We start from the raw sequence: 18,539 nt of genomic DNA, 5'->3' as shown, positions 1-18,539 counted from the left end.
TTTATGTCAACAAATAATGATCATATATGGTTCCAAACGGCATTATATGACCCCGAGATGTATCCCATAGAATTTCAAAACTTTTCGACATCGGGCCCCGAAACCTCCAAAATTTCTCAAAAAGTGTGGATATTAGCCTTCAATTTTGGAATATTTGACTTTTTTTCTCCCGAAATTAAAATTTGCCGAATGTTAACTATGGTCCCTAATACCCTCCATGAGTCCAATTAGGTGTGTTGAACCATTCAATTTGCTTTTAAACGACCAATTTACCAGTTTACAACTTACACTGATTTACTGGTTTACAACGACCAATTTAATTAACTTGTACCGAACCCGACTTTAACCGAAATTGACCCAAACCCGTTTTAACCCGTCAAAACCCGAATTTAACCCGACTTGTTACTAACCTGACCTGAATTCAACCCGACCCGTTCTTTACCCGACCCAAATTTAACCCAACCTGTTACAAACCCAAGCCGAAATCAACCCGACTTGTTATTGACCTGACCCAAATTCAACCCGACTTGTTATTGACCTGATACGAATTTTACCATACCTATTACTTACCCAACCCAAAAATTCAACCCGATTTGTTACTAACCTGACTCGAAATTAACACGACTTGTCATTGACCTGACCTAAATTCAACCCAAATTGTTGCTGACCCGATTTCAAATCACCTTAAATGCAATTTAGACCACCTTATTATTATTGATCAAAGCATTTTGTCTTGGGAGACCAAGTCGGTCCAGGCCAGCAAAAGAAAGGAGCATCATAGTCAAATTTAAGAGTTAAATATAGTATATATTTGTTATATGGTCAAAGGAGATAATTATCTTCCTAAATTATATATAGACTATTGTTCCCTAGTATATTATCTTATATATTATAGTCAAAGGAAATAATTAGCTTGATAAAAATGATAACTATCTATTTATAGTTAGTTGAACTCGAATATGACCCGACTTGGAAACGACCCGACCTGATTGTAACCTGCAAATTGTTGACTTGAATATAACCCAACTTGAATCCGAGAATGACCCGACTTGGAAATAACCCAACCTGATTAAACCGCAAATTATTGACTTGAACTGGCCCGACTTGAACCCGAGAATGACCCGACTTTAAAATGACTCGACCTGATTATAATCCGCAAATTATTCACTTGAATCGAACCCAACTCTAACCCGAGAATGACCCGACTTGATTCTAACCTGCAAATTATTGACTTGAACCGAACCCGAGAATTACCCTAACCCGTTTTAATTCGTGAAAACCCGAAGTAAACTCGACCTATTGGTCACCCGACCCGAATGTAATCCGACCTGTTATTAACCCGACTTAAACCAGACCCAAACCCGATAAGAAGTATGACTCGACGTGATCCGACTCAAGCATGACCCAACCCAAACCCGACTCGTGTAGGTTATGAAATTAATCTGAATTGACCCGACCCGAGTTGATCCGACCCACTCTTACCCGACCCGTTTACCCAAATTGACAGCTCAATATATATGTATATATACCTCGTAGAAAGTAATGCATTTAAAAAGAAACAGATATTAATAAAATATCTTAAATATCCTAATCCCTAATGTTAGGATTGTTACCTTCTTGCAAGTAACGCTACATAAAATATCATCACAACCCACCGTAAGTCGGTGATGCCCGTGCGAATATATAAACCCCGTGCAATAACAACATTCATCTCCGGCTCTCTGCTTTCTTCATTCCTCCCCATTTCATTTCATTTTCATTTCATCATCTTCTTCTCATTTTCTTTCTCCTCTTCATCAATGGCGCATCGATTCTCTAAATCCCTAACAACCCTTTTCTCCACAACCTCTTCAACCTCCTCAGGTGTTCTGAAACTCATCCCAAATTCTCTCTCCTCCCCAATTTTCACCAACCCCAGAAACCACCTTTCCACTAAAGCCCGCCTCATCGAAGTCGACCTCGATTCTGTCTCCGATGGCGGAGAAATCGAAGTTATTGGGTTGAAGAAGCTCGAAGATGCTATCCATGGTATCTTCGTACGACGGCTTGCTCCTGATTGGCTCCCTCTTCGTCCTGGTTCTTCTTACTGGGTCCCACCTAAACGAACCTCTGATAACATTGTTGAGATTGTGGAAAGGCTTACTAATCCTTTGACTGAGGAGGAGTCTCTTTCTCTCTCCTCTGCTTGTGGTTGGCCTTCTTCTTCCTTCTTCTTTGAAGGTTAGCAACTTTGCTTTCTATTTTTTCGATTAAATTGTCTTTCAATTTTGGAATAATTGATTTTTTTAGGAGTAAAGTTTAAAACTTCAAATGGGTTTTTGTGATCGTTTCTATTTCTGTGTTGTTGAATCTGTTGGGTGGGTTTAATTGATTGGGGTTGTGAAAGGTATTGTGAATTGGAATTGTGAATGGATTCGATTTGACTCGACATTGTGAGTGATAATTTAGGGAAGATTGTGTTTGAGCTTAGTTGGACAATTGGGGAATATGGTGGATAATACCATTTACAAAGGAGACAAAGTTGAACATTTTTAAAGGTGTAAGATCACTACAATAAGGCTTGGAGTAGCTTAGTTGGCATCCTGATTGAGTGATGGCAAGAGTGTAGAATTTGTATGTGGAAATGACTGGAGTATTGGTGATTAATAGTCATTTGTAATTTCGTGCTGTAGTAATGTCTTTTACTAGTGGTAAAGACATTGATCTTTAAGAAAATCTTGTAAAGTTCTATTTGCTAGAGCTAATTAGTAGAGAAAGTTGGGATGATGATCCTCCCAGTGAACTCACCGTGCCCCGAACTTTACTAAAAATTGGTGACAATTGTAAATTTGTAATGGCACTTCTGTAGGTCAATTTGATGCTTAGATTGGTATGAAGAGGCTGTATGTTTGGTTTGATTGAAAGGAAATTCATTGAGTTTTTGAGCTAAAAAGTCACTGTTTTTTTATAGTGTTTATTGGAAAGTTATGTGTCAAAAGACTCGGAACAAGTGTTTGGAAAGGTTGTCTACATCAAGAAGTGGTGATCATTGGTGACAATATTCTTTGACAATCTGTGATTGAGTAGAGTATAACCAGAGTTTTAATGAGGGAAGCAGCCTATAGTATGTTGTTATTTTAAGAAGAGGAGAAATATTGGTATAAATCATTTGTAAATGGCTGAAGTATGTTATTATTTTACAAGTTTAATTTTGCGAGCTTTTTATTTGTCTCAGTGGTTACAATTCATTTGGGTCTTCTACTCTTGAAATTCTAATGCTAAAGGATATAGGAAAAGTTTCCTTGACTAGAACCTGGCTTTTACTTCACAACTCCCCTCCCCTTCTTCAATTTGAGAGTAAATCCATAATGTGTATATGCCCTTTTTCAGTTAGCTTTCCTTATTAATATATCTCATTGCCATGCCAGTAAACTTAATGTACTTTAAAAGTCTTCTTGATAGTAATTTTTAAACCTCTTGTTAATTGTTTTCAAATGTATGAAGTGCCTTGATATGTTGTCGATGAAAAACCCTACTTCTAACAGTTCTGGAATCAAGAGTTGATTGAGAGGTCAAAATGTGTGATAGTAAATTCCTTGTTTCTATTCCATCTCTTTCTGATGTTACAACAAAACATGGTTCATGAAGCAATTACAACATTAATCCAATGTCCTCTGAACTCTCTGCAGATAAATTTTCTTATAGTGCTTTCTGTTTAAGTCTTTATGAAACTGATCTAAGTAAATGTTGGGTTCATGGGATATTAGTTAAAGAGATGTTGAGCTGGAGCCTTGCTGCAAAAGTTTCATTTTTTTTTCCCAGACTGTTTTTGCCCAATTTATTCAGTAGTCATTGACCTTCAGGAACCTGTCTTCTGACTAAAATATCTTCAAATGCTGTCATTGGCCTTTATTAGCCTACATTGCCTTTTTCATTTTCCTGACATATTATGTACCTTGCAGCATTTTGTGAAATGATTCGACTGATTGATTGCAAAATGATAATCGGCTCAGGCTGTTTCACATAAACCTTTTTTCACTGCTAGACAGCAACGATAGTATGCATCAGTAAAGGAGGCATGTCTTACTGGGGGGGGGGGAGGGGGATGAATGATTTTAGAATTTTTTTATGTGAAGTACAAAAAAAAGTTGAATATATGCAAGTTTATAGTTCTAGCCCTTTTTTCCAGTCAGAATATTTCATTATTAACAATGTCTACGTGCTTTTTGGTGACAGGGTCAGTGCCAGATCATAATACTCCTGTGAAGGTAGAGGTACAGGTATTTGACCCAAGCAACTTAGGAAAGCCGTCATTATCTGAGGATGAGGAGTAATGATCTACATTTATGACCAGTTTACTTTGCCTCTTGCAGTTGTTTAATGGTAAGCAGTAAGTAGTATCTATATTTTCAATGTAGATCTGAAAATGATTTGGTATCCCCACAATCATGATAGCAGGTTTTTCAAACTTTAAATAATTTAATTTTAGCATTGGTGCTGATATCAGCTTTGAACTCGAAATTTTGATTATAATGTGTTGGGTTGATAATTTCTGCTGTATGATCTATTTGTATCTCTATGCAACTAATTATGTTGTTTGTGATAATAATGTCTTTAAATTTATGTGCTGGGGCTCCATATGAATATTACTTGGCTTGATGCTTTATTTTCCATGAAGTATTCTAACATCTGCCCTTAATCATAACATCCCCGTGTCTTCTATTACACATTGTAAATTGACATCATGACATGTTGTTATTGTTTCCACTCTTTATTTGGATATATCAGCAGGAACTTGTGAAGGATAATCAACTGTGCTTTAATGAATAAATAAATAGAATCAAGAATAAAAAAATCACTATGACACTAAGCTACAGTTTCAATTCTAACTCTGGAATTTGGTCTAAGAAACTTTAATTTTGCACTAGGTTGATTATAATTAGAGGGTAGATTCTGATTTCTTAAAAGGCATGTTTCCTTAGTTGATTGCATGCATGTGTAATTGTATTCTCTTGCTAATAAACTGTTCGAAACTACAGGCTTTTGCTCGTGCAAGGTTTGATCATGGAAACTTGAAAATCAGAGAGTATTTATTCTGGAAGGCAACCAAGTATACTGGCATTTGTACATAATGTAACCTGTAGTTTCCGCAGCAAAACAGTTTACTTTCACCTTTTCTGATGTCCATATGGTAAAGCTAGGTTAGTTGTGGAAACTCATCTTGTATTTGTTTCTTGCACATCAACTCAAGGACCTAATAATACAAGTTTGATCTAATTATGCCAAGTATTTCTATTCTGACTGATCCTGCATTTCGTCCGTGTTTATCTTATGAAGTAGCAGGTGTTTTTAGATTCATGTTTTTTCTGTGTTCATCTTATCTGGTAGCCAATGCAGATGTTTTAGATATTTTTTGTTCCATTGCCACAGAGTGGTCACACAGTAAAAAATTTCATCCTGCATTGGCGTCTACCTTCAAACATTCAAGCATTAATTGTGGGAATTTCGACCAAATTACTGTATTGGGGATTTGACCCAAATTATTTGAAAAATAAAGGGAAGCAGAGGTTTTACCATGCTAAAGCTATACTGTTGTAGGTATCCATGGTATTCCATATCCAACTGTGCCTGCCTTGGGTCTGAAACAATCAAAATTGGGGGTGTTGCGCAATTGAACACTCATACTTACAGTGAAACTATATACGTCGTTCTGATTGTGAAACTATACAATCTGTATTCTTTCATTCTTGGACTATACAATACTTAGTGAAACAATCGACTTTGTTCTCTTAGCGAAGTTTGGTTTGAGTTTTCTAAAGTGTAATCTGAAATTTATTTTTATTTTTAGGGGTTAATGGTATATGTAGCTCTTAGCGCTTAGAATAAACATTTAATATTTTTCTTTATATGGTATTAATTTAGGCTATGCATGACAAAAACGGTGTAATTAATGTTATGTTTTCATTTCTTTTTTTTCATTTTTAACTCCTTAGATCTAAGGGATATGTATAGCATTTTCCTTTTTTTTTTTTTTTTTTTTTTATTTTTTTATTTTTAATCTGGTCTGTTTGATTGTCTTATTTGACTACACATTGACCTTAGGTGTACATCATTATATAAGAAAAAACATTATCAAGTGAAATCTTGATAGATTCATCTTAACGTATATTTTTCAAATAATATCTAATTTTCATAATTTTTACAAATACTTAGTTATAAGAACATGGCAATAAGCTAACAAAAATAAGATTTGATCTCTGAAATTTTCTAGTTTGATCTAATATGGTTTGATTGTAACCAAAATATAAAATTAGCAATAAGAATAAGGTGAAGAGTTTCACTGCTTAAATTCCTACATAAAATTGTCTCAATTAGGAACGTTATTTTGCATTGGAAAAAAGTAGGACTGTTGTATTAATTTTTGCTGCATTTGAAAAAGAATGGCAATGTTGTATATGATTTCGACGATGATACCAAACAGAAAAATGTAATAATAAATTCTTACTCACAAAAAGAATGAACGAATACATCATTGATTAAGTTGCACCTAGATAGTAAAAATAAAAACTTAAAGAAACCATAAAAATTGAAGAGATAAAATCATTAGCTCGTCTAAAGTAGACCGTGATTCCCATGGATGGGTGTTGCTTGTTGAGGGAAAGCGGAAAATGGATCCCCAAACGGGTTAGATACACCCATAGCCATGGATTGCTGCTGAGGGTATTGAGTGGGAGAAGTGCTTTGGTAAGGCACCATCATCATACTCTGGGATGGCGGTAGTTGCTGGTGATGATGCTGCTGTTGCATCATTATTTGCTGTTGATGTTGCTGAGACATAGCCATCTGAACGTTGGTGGGTGGTGCGAAGTTATTTGACATGAAAAAGGGGTCCTGTTGTTGTTCGTATGGGTTGTGTACTTGTGTCGCACCTGCTCCCATCCCATATGGCCCGTATCCTGCATTCTGCATCTGTAGCTGTCTTCTTGCATTCTCGTCTTCATATAAGCTATTGAGTAATAAGCTGTCAAAGCCACCCGCCTGAACACACGTAACAGCAGAATGATATATCTAGGGTAATGTTACTATAATTTTACAGGTAGATGTTTAGAAGACAAACCAATTTGGTATCTGTAGGCGGAGTACTGTTGATGTTGCTGGGTGTTGTAACTAGAGCTAGCTCCCATCCTGATGTACCACTGAATTCTGTTAAGGCATTGCTTGCTGAAGATCGATTTTCACCTCCTGTGTTGCAACCAAAATCAGAATATACACACAATATGTGCGAGTGTGACAAATAAGTGAAAAGGCTAAGGCAGTAATCTAAGAGAACTATATTTGGAATTACCTGGTGGAATAATGGCAAGAGCTAAGGCATTAATTTCTTCCAATTCTGCAGCTTTTGGATTTATTTCCTGCAGACCATGCAGAAATGATCCAGACAACGAGAAGTCAGAATTTCAGAAGTGTGAACAGTTTGCGAAAGCAAGATCATAATATGGACTTACAAGAAGATCATCATCCGTTGAAATCAAGGGAGGAGGTTCTGGTTGAGGCTCTGGCTCAAGCTCTGGCTCTTCCTCGGGCTCTTCTGTTTCCTCTTCCTCTTTTTGACTTTGTTCGATTTCAGGTTCTTCAACTTTGTGTGGGGATTCATCCTTTTCTTGATACTCCTGTTGAAGCATAGTTTTGAATTCAAAAAACATAATCACAAGTTTCATAGCATGACTAGGACTGAATTGTCAAGTTGGAGTTGTATGTTAGCAGTAGACTATGAAATGAGGTTATAAATTGAGGGTGAAAATATTTCTCACTAGTCTCTTTGCAACAGAACCGCTGTGTGGTGCTTCTTTGACATATTCCTCCATAGTAGCCAAAAATGAGGGGGGTGGCTATTGATCACGACAAATTTCAGGCCATCAGTTTGTAGAAACTTTAGAACACGAAACTGAAAGAAAAAGAACACAGTCGCTTTCCAGTTGCAGAAAATTACCTGTCGTAGTGTTGGGAACTGAAAGTTCCTGGCTAGATCCAATCTTTTGGAGAATTCGTAAAAATCAGCTAAAAATTCAGCCTGTAAAAAAAGGAATATGGTAAAAAGAAAAATTGCAAGAAGAAGCTACAAGTGGATGGAATGAGCTTCATTCTTTAAATTGCTACACCATACCTGCTGACCAGCTCTTTTATATATGTTAAGTGCTTTTACAGCATCATGTTTAGTCATGTCGAAAAACTACACATACATGAAGAAAGTTTTGAAGATTAGCTGGTGAAGGGAAACTCTTGAAAGGAATGTTGGAATTATCAAGAAAAAATAGCTTACAAGTTCTTGGATAGAAATTCATACCATGTCCACTAAATTAATTATACCATCATTAATCGCGCAGTAAATTTTGAAACTCTCTTTCAGCACCTACATCACAAACATGTGGGAAAATGTGAAATCAAGCTTAAAAGGAAAGTTTTACATCCTTTGTGTTTCTGTCAATCCAAATGCAGTTGTAATTGTATGCTGAATGTATTGAAATGCTTCAGAAACAAAGTAATATGCTTACCAAAGCTAGAGCATACTGTATGAGATAATTTGTGCAAGCTGTTCCTTCAGGCTGCCAAAAAGTTAGGGAGTCGTAACATTTGTTAGCCAATAAATTCGAACTATTACTCAGAGATACATGTTTTTAACAGTTTGATTACGTTAAGTACAGCAGCAGCGCCCAACTGCAGGCCCTATGAACAAACTGCCCCCACTCCTACCCCATCAGTTGAAGTTTCGGCCTTACAACCTGGGTTGTGGCTGGCCAGCAGCACAAAAAAATTGAACTAACTACGACGTTCAGTAATGAGACTCTGGAATAACATATACGAAGTATTATAACTGTGACAAAGTAGCAAAAATCAGAGCCTAAAACAGAGTTAATTCTTACCTGACAACCCATCAACCGGAACAGAAGCTGCTGAAGAGCAGGTAGTTGCTCCAACAGCTCCTCAGCAGTCAATAGCCGTGTTCTACTATGTACCTGAGAAAAAACCTAAGCTACATTACCTCTATTTTGAGTATTTTATCCTCCAATACCAGCAAAACACACATATAAAGAAGGGTTAAAGATAACTGATGACAATGATTGATAATACTGAACAAGTCTTCTGACCTTACTTGCACCTGGTGAAGATCTTGTCAACCGTTCTGCCTCAATGTCATACTTCAAGACCCTAAAACACTCGAGCCTTTCCTCGAGGAAGAGTGCATATGTACGAACCCAAGCAGAACAATCCCATGCTGCATTGAGATTCACATAATCCTCGACATTATCCTCCAAGTAAAACTATCGAAAAAAGAGGAAGTAAAGAAGGTGTAGGACAAAGAGGGTACCTAGAGGGCTTGAATCATCCTTAAAATTCGATATTTGAAGGACATGTCCTCTGTGTGAGTAAGCCAGTAGCTCCTCCCTAAATGTAGGATCTCCCTCTCTTAATGTCCTATGAATAACTATCAATACCTTTATAGCAACCTGTTGATTACAATTGTTTGTGTCAATATATCATAATCAACTCCTAATTAGTCTGTCAACAAATCGAAAACAATTGCAGGAATATGTAAAAAAAATGAAGAGAAACTTTACAATCCAATTTTTGGTCTTGTTCAATCTCCTTGCTAATGCATGAATACAATAAGCAACATCTGCTCGTGGCCGAACGACTGATGTTGCAGCAAAAACTTCTGATCAACAATAGAAACAAACTAATCAAAATGAATACACAAAACTATGTAACACAAAATTCATGAATTTTGCATTATTTGACCATTGCTCATATAATCAACCACCAACAAGAACAAGTTAATTATGTGGGAATTATAAAAAGAAATTTAATCCCTTTAATTTCCTATGTTTGACCAACTTTCATTATCTAATAATATAACATGCATGTAAACTTGTCAACAAATACTCAAGATTACATTTTTATAACAACGTGATATTGTGATTTGTGATCACCTATTTTAAGCTAACAAAAAACATGATGTAAACATTTTTTGGCTCAGGCAATGCCTCAAATCATTATATTGCATGTCATAAAACTCGGGTGAAAAACTCACTTCTAACATGTCGTTCCTTTGGAGGAGCCTCAACATGATTCGTCGCCTTCACCACAGCTATATCCAAATCCTAAACAGAACATAATATAACAAAAATTTTAAAAATCAAACAATTTCCCATTTTATGATATATTATGATCATTACATAAAATCATTTACAAAATGTGTGTAGGAAAAAAAATAAGAAATAATAACCTTGAATTCGCTGTTGACTTTTGCAAGGCCAACGGTGGTAGAATCCTTAAGCGCTCCATAGGCTTTTCGAAAGCTCTGAAATGTTCCCATAAAAATGCAATCTTTTTATGTAACAATTATTATGTATTATATAATGTGTATATATTGATTAAAATGTAATGATTTATGAAATGTAAGATATGAAGAAAAACCCAGAAAAATTATTTGATGATGATGATGATTTTGTAATGAAAATGGGTTGTATAACAATGTCAAACAAAATACAAGAAACAAACATATCTTTCTCTCTCTTCAATTCATGTACAAGTATTTTTTTTTCTCTCTCTCTCTATATGTCCAATTTGTGCGCAACAAAAAGGATGGATGAAGGATGACTTGAAGTGGGGGTATTTTAGTAATTCTATAATTGATGTAATATAATTTGGGATTTGATTTTGCTTGTTTTTTGCCTTTGATATTAGGATGAAATGACAAAATTAGCCTTTTATATTTATTATTTATTTTTTGGAAGGGATTTTAATTTTATGCTTTAATTTGATCATCTTTGGAGTTGGCAAAGATCATGGCATGTTGGTATTAGGAATCTTTTTTTCTTTTTCTTTTTTTTGGGCTTAATTGGCCATCTTTGAGGCCGGACCAAAAAGAAAAGGAAAAGATGTAATAAATTTTATAATAAGGTTTCTAAATATAATATAATTAATAGTTTGTGATGATGAATTATTGATTAAAGAAGTCTAGATTGCTTTGATTTGAACTTATGAGCAATTAAAATACAATTTAATCATTGTCAAGGATAGTTGAGGTTGGCTTTATTTTGCCTTTTTTATTAGTTAGCCAACCTTGAATTTTTTATTTTTTTTTTATACTATTGAAGAAATGCTTAGTTCTATCTAGCTTATTGTGAGAACTATAGCTTATAATGTGGAATGAGAATCGATTTGGACGGTTAACTCTCTATTATCATGACATTAAAATATAACTAAGTACATACATTAATATTGACATTTTCATGATATTGCAATGTCTCAAAAGGGTCCAAATTCTCTCAATTAAATTCATTTACTTTTACAAGATTTTTCTCCACCCATTTTTAAGTTGAATAATAAATACATTTAACAATTTTAACAAAGAAATTTATCAAGTTCTAGTATCAAAAGTACAATATGAAAAAAAAAAAAAAAAAAAAAAACATTAGGATAAAATGTGTATTGATTCATAAACAAATAAGCAATATATTGACTATATATAAATGAATTAAAATCATACTCCTAAATAATAATTGAATAACAACATTAATATAACAAACTCTTAAATCATTTTGCTCTAAAATTGTTTAACTTATATTGTCCTTTTGATTAAAAGTAAAAGAAAATAAAACAGTATAATAGATTAAATTGATACAAAAGTAAATGAAACAAATTTTAAGCTAGGTAAAGAGGATTAGAAAGAAGTTTGGAGTGTTAAAAAATTAGAACAATGCTATAATTGACACGCATGATATCTTGATCGCTTGATTATAGTGATCTAACAACCCAAACTAAATCTTAATTCTGGTTAAAAACCATGCTTCTTCTTCTTCTTTTTTTTTTTTTTTTTTTTTTTTTTTTTTTTTTTTTTTTTTAATAGAAAACCCATGCTTCTTAATTAGTGGGAAATCAGATCAAATTGCCAAAAAAATATCCAATTAATTATCATCAAAATTCTTCTAACTAATTTTAAATTTATACTCAGTACTTTGTATTTGTAAGTTATCAAATACGAAGTATATACTTCATTTATACTCAATACTTTGTATTTAATAAATAACTTTTTATTTAATTTATTATTCAAAAATCTAAATGAAACTATATGGAAAAAAGTAATTTATCAACCAACTGCTTTCATTATTTAAAAAAAAAAAAAAAATTCAACTATACCAACAATGGTTAGGTGCATGGAACTTCGCCAACTACTAGGTGCGGTCCATAGCTCCATATATGACTATATGAGCAATGGTACAATCCATACTCCATAATCCGTAGCATATATACTACGTAAATGACTGTATTTCTAACTCAAATTTTGAGTGAAGCCAAAAAAACTTAAGTGGTTAGAGGCTTAAATATGTCTTTTTGATGTTGGGTGATTATGAGATTGATTCTCATTGCCCTTCTTTTAAAGCTATCTAAACCATAAAAAAGTTTGTCGTTGTGTGAAATTTAGACATACTTTCGTAACATGGGCCAGATTTTAGACTCAAATCAACCGACCCGACCCTAATTATGATGACTTAATTGTAAAATTTGCTTACGTGGCAACATTCCATTGGCACCCATGATAAACTCCACGTTTAATTTTACTCTCTATTTTCCTTTTCCTAATTTCTTTGTACTTCCAAATTATCCCAAACGAAAAGAAAGAAAGAAAAAAAATCAAAAAAATTGTTTAAAAAAAAAAAAAATCAAAAAATTGTTGCGAAGCAAAAACATTGAAGCGAAGTCAGTGATCGCCGGTACCATTATTACCGAGGAGAGAGAAAATCGGATAAACAACAATGGCGGAAAACTCCGATAATCAGCCCACCGTTTCCGACAATTCTACACCTCCTCCTAAACCTTCTCAAGATGATCTTAAACTTCCTCAGGTTTTATTCTACTGCTGATTAATCTTGTTTTTTTAAAAAAAAATTTATGATTAAGATCTGTTTTTAGGGTTTTCAATTTTAATTTCATTGTCAATTTGATTGATTTAAGTGTGTAATTTTGTCAATTTGTGAACTTTTTTGGCTTTAGGTTTAATGCCTGTGTTTTTTGATTTGTTGGATGTTAATTGTTTATGTTCTGCTTATTTATGTTAATTCTGTGAAATTAAGGATTTCTTGTTAGCCACTCTATAGTTTATTTTGGTGTGCTGAGAGTGTACGGGATTTGATCATGGGTGCGAACTTCGAGACTTTAACCAATTAAGCTAGTTTGCTTCCGCTCATATAAGCAAAAAGACTTTAACCAATTAAGCTAGTTTGATTCCGCTCATATAAGCAAAAAGACTTTAACCAATTATTATTTAGGAATAATTTAAGGCTTTGTTGTAGGGTTTTGATGTATGTTATTTTGCTTAATGAATGGGGAACTTAGTTTTACAAGAGATCATTGACTCATTGTGCAATGTTGAGAACAAATGTACAATATAGAATTTCTCCCTAAAAAAGGTTTGTCTTGCCTCAATTTCGAAGGACTTAAATCGTTCAATTATAGTTTTTTGAAGTTTGATGATAATAGGAGCCTATAAATGTGGGATTGTGGGAACATATTGGCCGGAAGCGCTTTGTGTGAACGTCTATATCATGGTTATGACTTATGGAATTGTTATGAATTTTCTTTGTGAGCTGATTATTGTTTGAATTGTATTATCATGATTCGGTGTTTCACTTTGTTGTCACGCTATCTCACTTTGTAGTTGACATGTTGTCTCAGGTGCCAAATTTCCCTTATTTTCCACCTCTACAACATGGTGGTGTCAATATGTTACCGATCATGTACCCCACACTACTTCCAGGTATTGCTAATGCGCAGAACTTAGAGCAGAATAATCGTGGACCAGGCATTTATGCTGTTCCGATGCTTCCATTTATGGGAACTGTCACTGGGATTCCCACTGATACTCTCATTCCTCTTACATACAGCACACCAACGTAAGTATTGATTTCGGAATGTTTCAAGCATGTTAGTGTTTAATTTACCGGCTAATATTTTTGTAACTTCTCTACAACACTTTTTGATTTTGTTATTCATATACCCTTATTTATGATTGATTAGTTTATAAGTCGAGTGTAGTTGGAATAGTCCCCTCGACAAGAAAGGATCAGGGGAATAGGTAACCTTTCTAATGTTTTTGGCAGAATTTTCTGCGGTAAGAGATAATGGTAGCAAAGCAAACGTATTGTTTTCACCTTTTACTTTACCAGTTTGTCTAGACTAGATGTAGAATTTGATCTCTTTGACATTTTACTTATTTGGTTCTCATACCCGGTGCTCTGTTATTCTTCAAGTAAATGATTTTTGTTCGTTATTTGTTGTGGACTTCTGGTCCAGAGTCTTTGGCATTTGTAGGTTGATTAGGATTTGCTAGATTGATATTACAATGTGTATTACATTTATTTGTTTACCAAACTAAGAGTCTGATGATTAAATTATTAGACAATAATCATGTACGCACTTTTATATGAAAAAATGGGTTGTGGGAACCGAACAAACTTATAAAAGGGGTGGAATGGTTCTGTTCTACAAGAAATGAGAGATGAGGCAGCATAACCTAATAATTTTATTGCTCAATGGTAACAGGAGAGTAGCCTCTTCTGAGGCTGGAACTGCTAGTGGGGAGCAAAGCCAGGCGGGCCAGCAGCAGCCACAGCAACAGCAACCTCAGCTTGGACCTCAAAGACAAATTGTTGTACGGAGATTTCAGATCGCATTTCAGCTTGACTTGCTGCTTATATTAAAGTTGGCAGCTGTGATCTTTATATTTAACCAAGATGGGTCGAGACAAAGGCTTGCTCTGCTTGTGTTCTTTGCCTTTATCGTCTACTTGTAAGTATAAATTAGTGCAATTATGGGTCTTTATCTAATGCATCTTCACTTAAGTCTAAAATAAAACTCTTAACCTCAAAGTTCTGTGCTTTTGTGTTTCTTTAAACTTTACTTTTAGTCTTTTAGATTTATGCACTGAATTAGCTTTTTGGATCATCATTCACAAAAGACTGGAAAGCTTTGTGGTATGGAATTTTTGTGTGGAGTCCATCCCACAGGTGGCCGATCATCGGGGCAAAGCACTCGAACTAAAAATGTCTGAATTAGCTTTTTGGATCATCATTCACAAAATGCACGTTTCTTATTTAGGATACCTCTCGTTGCACTCTTTCACTTAAAAATCTACAATTACTCAGTCTTTGTATTGGGATGCAGATACCAGACTGGAGCTTTAACTCCACTTATGCGTTGGATTTCACAAGCAATGCACAGGGCAGCTGCTCCACCCCGGCCACCAAGGCCTGCTGCCAGGGTTGACCCAATTGTTAGACAAGGGGATGATAATGTTGCTGCAGCTGCTGCTGGTAATCTATCTTTTTTTTTTATAGAAATCTTGTACATTGCATGCATTTTGGGTGATAATTGCTGAAGAAAAAAGTCACTCTGGATTATTATCTGTTTCATGAGTATTTACAACATACATTACTTAATTATCATCACCATCTTAAGGTTGTTATGAAGTCTAGATGTGATGCGTTTTTGTCTGCTTGAGCACTGAATCACTGATAGCGTAAAAATTGAGTTTTCCTGATGAGTTGATTTTGCAACATACATTACTTAATTATCATCTGTCATCCATAAAATATACAACATTTTCTTTTCTCCATGGCCTTTATCTTCCCCTCCCCCTTTCCTAATTTGGAGGGGGTTTACATATTTACATGAGTACATGGGATTCTATGGAGCATTTGCAGTTCTCAAGGTGTATTAAGTGATGGTATCAGGAGATATTGGATCAGATAGTATTCATACTGTAGCCTGGGATTAAATTGTACAAGAATATTGAGGCTATTGTGTTTGAATAATTTGCAAGAATACAAATTGCTTCATACTTTATACTTCCTTTTTTTTAGACATGTCATTTGCAAAAACATGGATTCCTAGGCATTTTTTTGGAGATGAGAATAGAGAGAGAAAATGAAGGACCCATGTGATATGAAAGAGATTGAAAGAATTTATTAAATAAAAAAAGGAAAGTAATGCATTTAATTTGTAACTTTCTTATTTAGAACGTGATGCATCTAATAAAACGGAGGAAGTAGTAGAGGTTAAAGATGATGAGCAAATATGTAGAATAGAAATGAAGGTGCTACAAACACTGTTTTGTAGATTGTGATCACCAGTGTCAGATGACCAAGAAGATGGTTAGTAGAGTAAGTAATTTGTTTCATGGGAGAGTGGGGACTGAGGACTGGGAAAGGAGATCATATTATGTATAGTTTTGGGATTGTGGTAAACATTTCAGTTCATGAAATTAGCTGGAGAAAAAAATGGACAATTTCACATTAGGACAGTTAGGAATATTAGAATTTAATTCTATTAATTTGATGTTTTATTTCTTTAAGGTTTATAGTAGTCAAGTAACCTTATATTAAGGTGTCATTGTATTCTTTAAGAGTAGAGATGATAATATGAGTTGAGCTGTTGTGCGTAAACCTAATTGTGAAATTCTTATTTAGACTTTGAACAGGTTTTTAACTTCGGATTTAGTGTCTTTGGCTCTTTGCCATTGAATTATTGCCCTTAGAAGTCGTTGCATTCAATTTGTCCATTGGGTCATCAAGATCCATATCATATAGCCCAATAAGAATGAAGTATTCAGTAAGAAGCTATTCTTTGACTCGTGATTGATTGCCGATGAAGGCCACTGATAGACATGGATTGTTGTGGAGGCCAATGCTGGATGTACTTTATAGGATACAGAATATATAAAGGGACTTTATAGTGAGTGTGTGTAAAAAGTATTTGAAGAAATTGATTAGTGAACGCACCAAAACCAGACAAACTCTCCAATTATCCATGAGGCCTGCATGTTTGCAGCAAAATCATTTATGGGGAGGTTAATTTCATATGATAGAAGTATTATCTAGGAGGTGAAATTTCATTCTAGAACAAGGTCTTATCTTATATTAACTTATTAAGAATAGTATTTGGCGAGTTAAACTCAAAGATAACTCTTCTATTTGATGTCAATCACCCTTAGATAAGGTAATTAATGAACAAGAATCAAACACTAGTAAGAATTTTAGTGTCAATTAATCTGCCTTATGTTGGAGTTTCGTGTGAATATTTTTACTAACAATAATATTGTACTTCCTCTACTGGTTAATTGTTCTGTTATTCTATTATGACTTGTGATGTTCTACTGATGTGTGCGTTGCATTAACTTCCCTGCAACAGATGCAGAACCTGGTGCAGAAAATGACAATCCACCAGCAGATGGTGCAGAACGTATTGCTGAAAATGAAGCTGCTCCAGAGGCCGGAGTTGAAGGAGGCAACCAATGGTGGGGTATAGTTAAAGAGATTCAGATGATAGTTTTCGGCTTCATTACCTCTCTCCTCCCTGGATTCCACAACATGGAACATCATGCTTAAAAGGCTTATGGACTAACCAAATCACTCCACCCATGCCAAGTACATTAAAATTAATTTCAACATATGCATCGTACAATAGATGGATAGTATGAGAAGAATTACGATGTCTAGGTTCAAAGTGAAGATGAGTTTTATACCTGTTAAACAATTTGCATATCAATGTCTTTTTATCTTACTGTGAGGGTAGAAGGTGTCCATGTTGTTACTGTGAGGGTAGAAGGTTTTCATGTTGTATTCAACGAGTATATCTTAGTAAATTATATTTCTTTTTCTTCACTTTTGAAGTGTTTAGTTTACCATGAGGAACATCAATGGTAAAGTGGTAAATGCATTTAAAGGTAATGGACAACGTTGTAGATTCTTGGAGAAATTTCTGCTGTCATGCTAAAAAGTATTTTAATTTGCTAGGGAGAGATGTAATGTACTCCCTTTGCTTTGAAAGCGACATCAAACCCTAAGCAAATAGGGTAAACATTGTTTTAAAAATATATAGGTGGCACATTGCATTTATATATGTGCTGGCTTGTAAAAAACGGAAAACTCCCTATTATATTGACTGAATAACCCCTTATAGACCGGCCTTGTTGTGTAATGCTTAAAAAATAAAGGTTTTCCTACAACACTACTCCCTTAATTAGATTTCTACTTTAATTAGATTTCCACTTCTCTGGCCGAAACCTCCAAAATTTCTCAAATAAAAATTACGTGGATATTAACCTTCAATTTTAGAAGTTTTTGACTTTTTTGCACTCAGAAATAAAAATTGTCGAAATGTTAACATGGTTCCTAATACCCTCCAAGAGTCCAATTGGGTGGGTGGAACCATTCTATTTGCCATTAAACGGCCAATTTACTGGTTTACAACTTGCATCGGATCAAATTAATTCAAGCTTACTATGAACATTTATGACAACATATAATGATCATATATGGTTCAAAACGACATTATATGACCCCAAGATGCATCAACTTTTCGACACCGGGCCTCAAAACATCCCAAATTTCTCAAAAATAGTGGATTTCAATTTTGAAATATTTTGAATTTTTTTTCCCGAAAATAAAAATTGCCCAAATGTTTACCATGGTCCCTAATAACCTCCAAGAGTCCAATTG

General features: G+C 34.6%; 3 protein-coding genes across 3 annotated transcripts; 2 read left to right on the top strand and 1 right to left on the bottom strand.

Annotated features, from left to right (window-relative positions):
* The first annotated feature begins 1,621 nt into the window (after nt 1-1,621).
* On the top strand, nt 1,622-5,284 carry LOC110690886. Its single transcript, XM_021867784.1, has 3 exons — nt 1,622-2,220; nt 4,216-4,362; nt 5,019-5,284. Exons 1-2 carry the CDS (start codon nt 1,668-1,670, stop codon nt 4,311-4,313), a joined length of 651 nt encoding a protein of 216 aa, XP_021723476.1. The 5' UTR covers nt 1,622-1,667; the 3' UTR covers nt 4,314-4,362; nt 5,019-5,284.
* A 1,135-nt stretch (nt 5,285-6,419) lies between these two features.
* Nucleotides 6,420-11,417, bottom strand: LOC110690884 (putative clathrin assembly protein At5g57200). The gene is made up of 15 exons (XM_021867783.1): nt 10,265-11,417; nt 10,070-10,139; nt 9,597-9,694; nt 9,347-9,485; nt 9,126-9,253; nt 8,901-8,993; nt 8,532-8,582; nt 8,324-8,389; nt 8,144-8,209; nt 7,970-8,050; nt 7,791-7,868; nt 7,485-7,649; nt 7,325-7,391; nt 7,097-7,221; nt 6,420-7,017 (listed from the first exon to the last, which is right to left on the bottom strand). The coding sequence occupies exons 1-15, from the start codon at nt 10,352-10,354 to the stop codon at nt 6,592-6,594; spliced, it is 1,743 nt and encodes a 580-aa protein (XP_021723475.1). The 5' UTR covers nt 10,355-11,417; the 3' UTR covers nt 6,420-6,591.
* Nucleotides 11,418-12,499: 1,082 nt separating this feature from the next.
* LOC110690883 lies at nt 12,500-17,796 on the top strand. Its single transcript, XM_021867782.1, has 5 exons — nt 12,500-12,887; nt 13,717-13,934; nt 14,584-14,829; nt 15,205-15,353; nt 17,230-17,796. The coding sequence occupies exons 1-5, from the start codon at nt 12,798-12,800 to the stop codon at nt 17,424-17,426; spliced, it is 900 nt and encodes a 299-aa protein (XP_021723474.1). The 5' UTR covers nt 12,500-12,797; the 3' UTR covers nt 17,427-17,796.
* The last annotated feature ends 743 nt before the right edge of the window (nt 17,797-18,539 follow it).

The sequence above is a fragment of the Chenopodium quinoa genome, unplaced genomic scaffold (genome assembly GCF_001683475.1).
Source record: "Chenopodium quinoa cultivar QQ74 unplaced genomic scaffold, ASM168347v1, whole genome shotgun sequence".
NCBI lineage: Eukaryota > Viridiplantae > Streptophyta > Magnoliopsida > Caryophyllales > Amaranthaceae > Chenopodium > Chenopodium quinoa.
The sequence above is the reverse complement of the archived record's forward strand: the minus strand, read 5'-3'. Positions and strand labels throughout refer to the sequence as shown.

What these genes read in the sequence shown, in the direction of transcription:
- LOC110690886 (XM_021867784.1), top strand. Translation starts at nt 1,668, where the DNA reads ATGCCCGTGCGAATATATAAACCCCGTGCAATAACAACATTCATCTCC. An exon ending in TTCTTCCTTCTTCTTTGAAG is followed by an intron (nt 2,221 to 4,215) that starts GTTAGCAACTTT and finishes TTTTGGTGACAG; the next exon opens with GGTCAGTGCCAGATCATAAT.
- LOC110690884 (XM_021867783.1), bottom strand. Translation starts at nt 10,354, where the DNA reads ATGGGAACATTTCAGAGCTTTCGAAAAGCCTATGGAGCGCTTAAGGAT. An exon ending in GGATGATTCAAGCCCTCTAG is followed by an intron (nt 9,254 to 9,346) that starts GTACCCTCTTTG and finishes ATCTCAATGCAG; the next exon opens with CATGGGATTGTTCTGCTTGG. An exon ending in CGCCTACAGATACCAAATTG is followed by an intron (nt 7,018 to 7,096) that starts GTTTGTCTTCTA and finishes ACGTGTGTTCAG; the next exon opens with GCGGGTGGCTTTGACAGCTT.
- LOC110690883 (XM_021867782.1), top strand. Translation starts at nt 12,798, where the DNA reads ATGGCGGAAAACTCCGATAATCAGCCCACCGTTTCCGACAATTCTACA. An exon ending in CTTACATACAGCACACCAAC is followed by an intron (nt 13,935 to 14,583) that starts GTAAGTATTGAT and finishes CAATGGTAACAG; the next exon opens with GAGAGTAGCCTCTTCTGAGG. An exon ending in TGTTGCTGCAGCTGCTGCTG is followed by an intron (nt 15,354 to 17,229) that starts GTAATCTATCTT and finishes TCCCTGCAACAG; the next exon opens with ATGCAGAACCTGGTGCAGAA.